The 2,887-nt window shown below is 34.1% G+C and overlaps 1 protein-coding gene across 1 annotated transcript; it reads right to left on the bottom strand.

Moving 5' to 3' along the window:
* LOC108344862 (40S ribosomal protein S7) lies at positions 1–2,186 on the bottom strand. Its single transcript, XM_017583381.2, has 6 exons — positions 2,029–2,186; positions 1,081–1,165; positions 913–986; positions 708–831; positions 362–544; positions 1–282 (listed from the first exon to the last, which is right to left on the bottom strand). The coding sequence occupies exons 2-6, from the start codon at positions 1,153–1,155 to the stop codon at positions 163–165; spliced, it is 576 nt and encodes a 191-aa protein (XP_017438870.1). The 5' UTR covers positions 1,156–1,165; positions 2,029–2,186; the 3' UTR covers positions 1–162.
* Between the last annotated feature and the right edge of the window lie 701 nt (positions 2,187–2,887).

Here is a 2,887-nt window from a genome sequence, read left to right as displayed (position 1 = left end):
TTTGGGAACAGGAAGTACTCCTTAGTAATTTTAATGTCATCAAGTAAAAGAAGCAGCAAATAAAAAGTTCCAGAAGTCAAAATTTTGGATATTGTTTTAACAATGTGTGGTTCTAACAAAAACTGAAAAAAAAAACTATCCTCCTTTAAACCCAGGAGCTTATTAGGCTTCTGTGCCTGGATAATCAAATACTACATCTTTTCCTGTAAGCTTCCTGTAAACTCCAGAAAAAGTCTCCAGCTTGTACTCGGTGTTATTTCGCTCCTTGGGATCCAAGAAAACCTTCAATATAAAAATTGTCAAAAAGAAACAACTTATAAGTTGATAAATTCAAAATAATGAAAACTTCACAAGCAATTACCTTCACTATTTTTGAGCCATCAATTCTATATCTGGCCCTTTTTCCAACAATCTCTGCAGGATATACAACATCCTCTAGCATGGCATCATGAACTGCAGTCAATGTCCGGGTCCTGGGACGCTGAACGGCAGAGCCCTTCTTTGGTGGCCGCACGATCCTCCTTGTGGCAATCATAATAACATCCTGCCATTTGATATACATTCTTCTGTTAATAATACAATTTAGTGTTCCTTGAACTCACTATAACCATGAAGTGATATGGCAAATACGTACATAAGGGGGGAAATAGAAAAGAAAATCAAAGACAAATTTGTTTGTATCAAGATATATTGAAGTAAAATACAACCTTCCCGCTAAATTTCTTCTCCAACTCCCTGACAAGTCGGAGATGAATCTTGTGGAATGCTTTTCTCAATCTGAAAGGCACATAGATGACTACAGCCTTGCGATTATTGGCCACATCCATTTGACTGCAGGAGAAAAATGTCATTCTGCCGAGAAAAACTTCTATAACCAAGAATACATCAATTGATTATTTGCAACATCCTTACATTGCTTGATTAATATAGAGATCCTTCAAGTCACTTTTCAGATCCTGGTTGGTATTCTCCAAGTCAAATAAGTACTGCACAGTCATCAAATACCACGGTTTCAATATAAATAATAATCATGAATTCGTGAAATAAATCATTCTAACGAAACAGGAAAAGAGCAATAACCTGTGCAACTGTCTCTTCAAGTTCAGTGGGCTCTGCATCCTTATCCTTGTGAATTTTCTTCCTCGATGTGTACATTTTGTTCAATCTGTTTCACCACATAAGGACCACTATCAGAACCTTAGCTTAGTAAACAAAAGTAAAAATCACAGCGAAAAATGTTCCCCAAATCCTATTAGAAGGCAAGTGACAACCAACCCGTATTCACAACAAGATTACGGTAAAAGAAATTAAAAAGACTTCCAATAATTTTAAAAGTAGAAATAAAAAACCACCAAATTCAATTTCAGTAAGGAAGACCCAGACAAAAGAAGGTGTCAACAACTAATAGTTTTCCAGTTCTCCACTCCCTATATTCATTAATTCTCACTTAGTGAGCTAAAAGGTAATATCAGAGTGAACATATTTTTCGAATTCCTAATACGAACAACTGTCACCTCAACCCAAACCAATATTCATTAACGTCGCAAGGGTAAAAAACTTGAAAGCTGCATGACCATAAACCTAAATGGAGATAAAACACCACCAATCTCCCAATTTTCATTACAATAAGCATGAGATAACAACTGAAACACTTTTCTCTCTCCCTCTCTAGCCCCCTTTAATTCTCACTAGCTGAGCTAGCAGCCACAATATCTGCATACCAAAAATCCAAAAACTGAAAAAAAATGAAGGACCGTATATATAATCTTGACTAAAAATTAGTTGCTGTCATGCTCTCACCATTTACCAACACACTCCTGATACATACATTACTGAAACTAATTGTGCACAACCCTAATTTGAATTCAGAACAAGTTAAGTGAAATCAATTCAAGTCACCAAATCACCTAAATTCAAAGAAAATAAAAACAGGGTAATGAAGGGTTGATTAAAAATTGCTGTAACTTAAACTTAATTGAAGAAAGTAAATGGGTTAAAGAGAAAGTGAGAGAAAGAGTTGAATAATACCAGAAAGAGAGTAACACGTCTTGCCTTCGCCTTTACTTTCAGCTTCAGCACGAATGGAAGACGGACAGAAACTGGAGGCGCTTAGGAGCTTTTTATAAGGAACAGCTTTCAGGGTTCGAGGTTGCCCTAATTTTAGATACGCTCAGAGAACAAAATCAAAATCTTCTTTTTTTTTTTTTTTTTTAAGTTTTTTATTTAAAATTTGTTATATCATTGTAATTTCTTACGTACTTACGTCAATATTTCACACATCCACACGACACACACAATATTATGTCATATAGAAATATTATTTTTATATATATTAGTGTAAATCTCCTATAAAAAGAGAAAAAATGAGTTATTGTTATTAAAAAAAAAATCAATATTATGTCTTCTAGCAATATTGTTTTTATAAACACTAGTGTAAATCTCCTATAAAAAGAAAAAAAAAGAGTTATAGAGACCAAACGGTTAAACAGTTTGGTCCATCCACTCAAGACCGTCTGGTTCATCCGTTATAGTAAACCAAGTCAAAGATTAGGCTGCAATTGGGCCGACATTTAAAGATTAGGTTGCAATTGGACCAGCGTTTAAGTTATTGGGCCAATAGTCTATCCGATGATAAAATAATCAAGAATATGTAATTAAAGATATTGATAAGTTGTTTATCAATAACCAACCGAATCTTCAGATAAGTTTGTTATTATTTTATCTATGAAGCGCACTTATAAATACAATGACATGGTCAAAAGCCAATTTCATTCACGTCCGACTCACACTTCTAAATACTCAATAATGATAACCATTCACTAAATATTAAAGAGGAGTCCAGACATAAGGAAGGCAACATCTACCGAAACAGTTATTAAAAATTTAA

Source organism: Vigna angularis, chromosome 8 (assembly GCF_016808095.1).
Source record: "Vigna angularis cultivar LongXiaoDou No.4 chromosome 8, ASM1680809v1, whole genome shotgun sequence".
Classification (NCBI taxonomy): Eukaryota; Viridiplantae; Streptophyta; class Magnoliopsida; order Fabales; family Fabaceae; genus Vigna; species Vigna angularis.
This window is presented reverse-complemented; position numbering and strand designations above follow the sequence as displayed.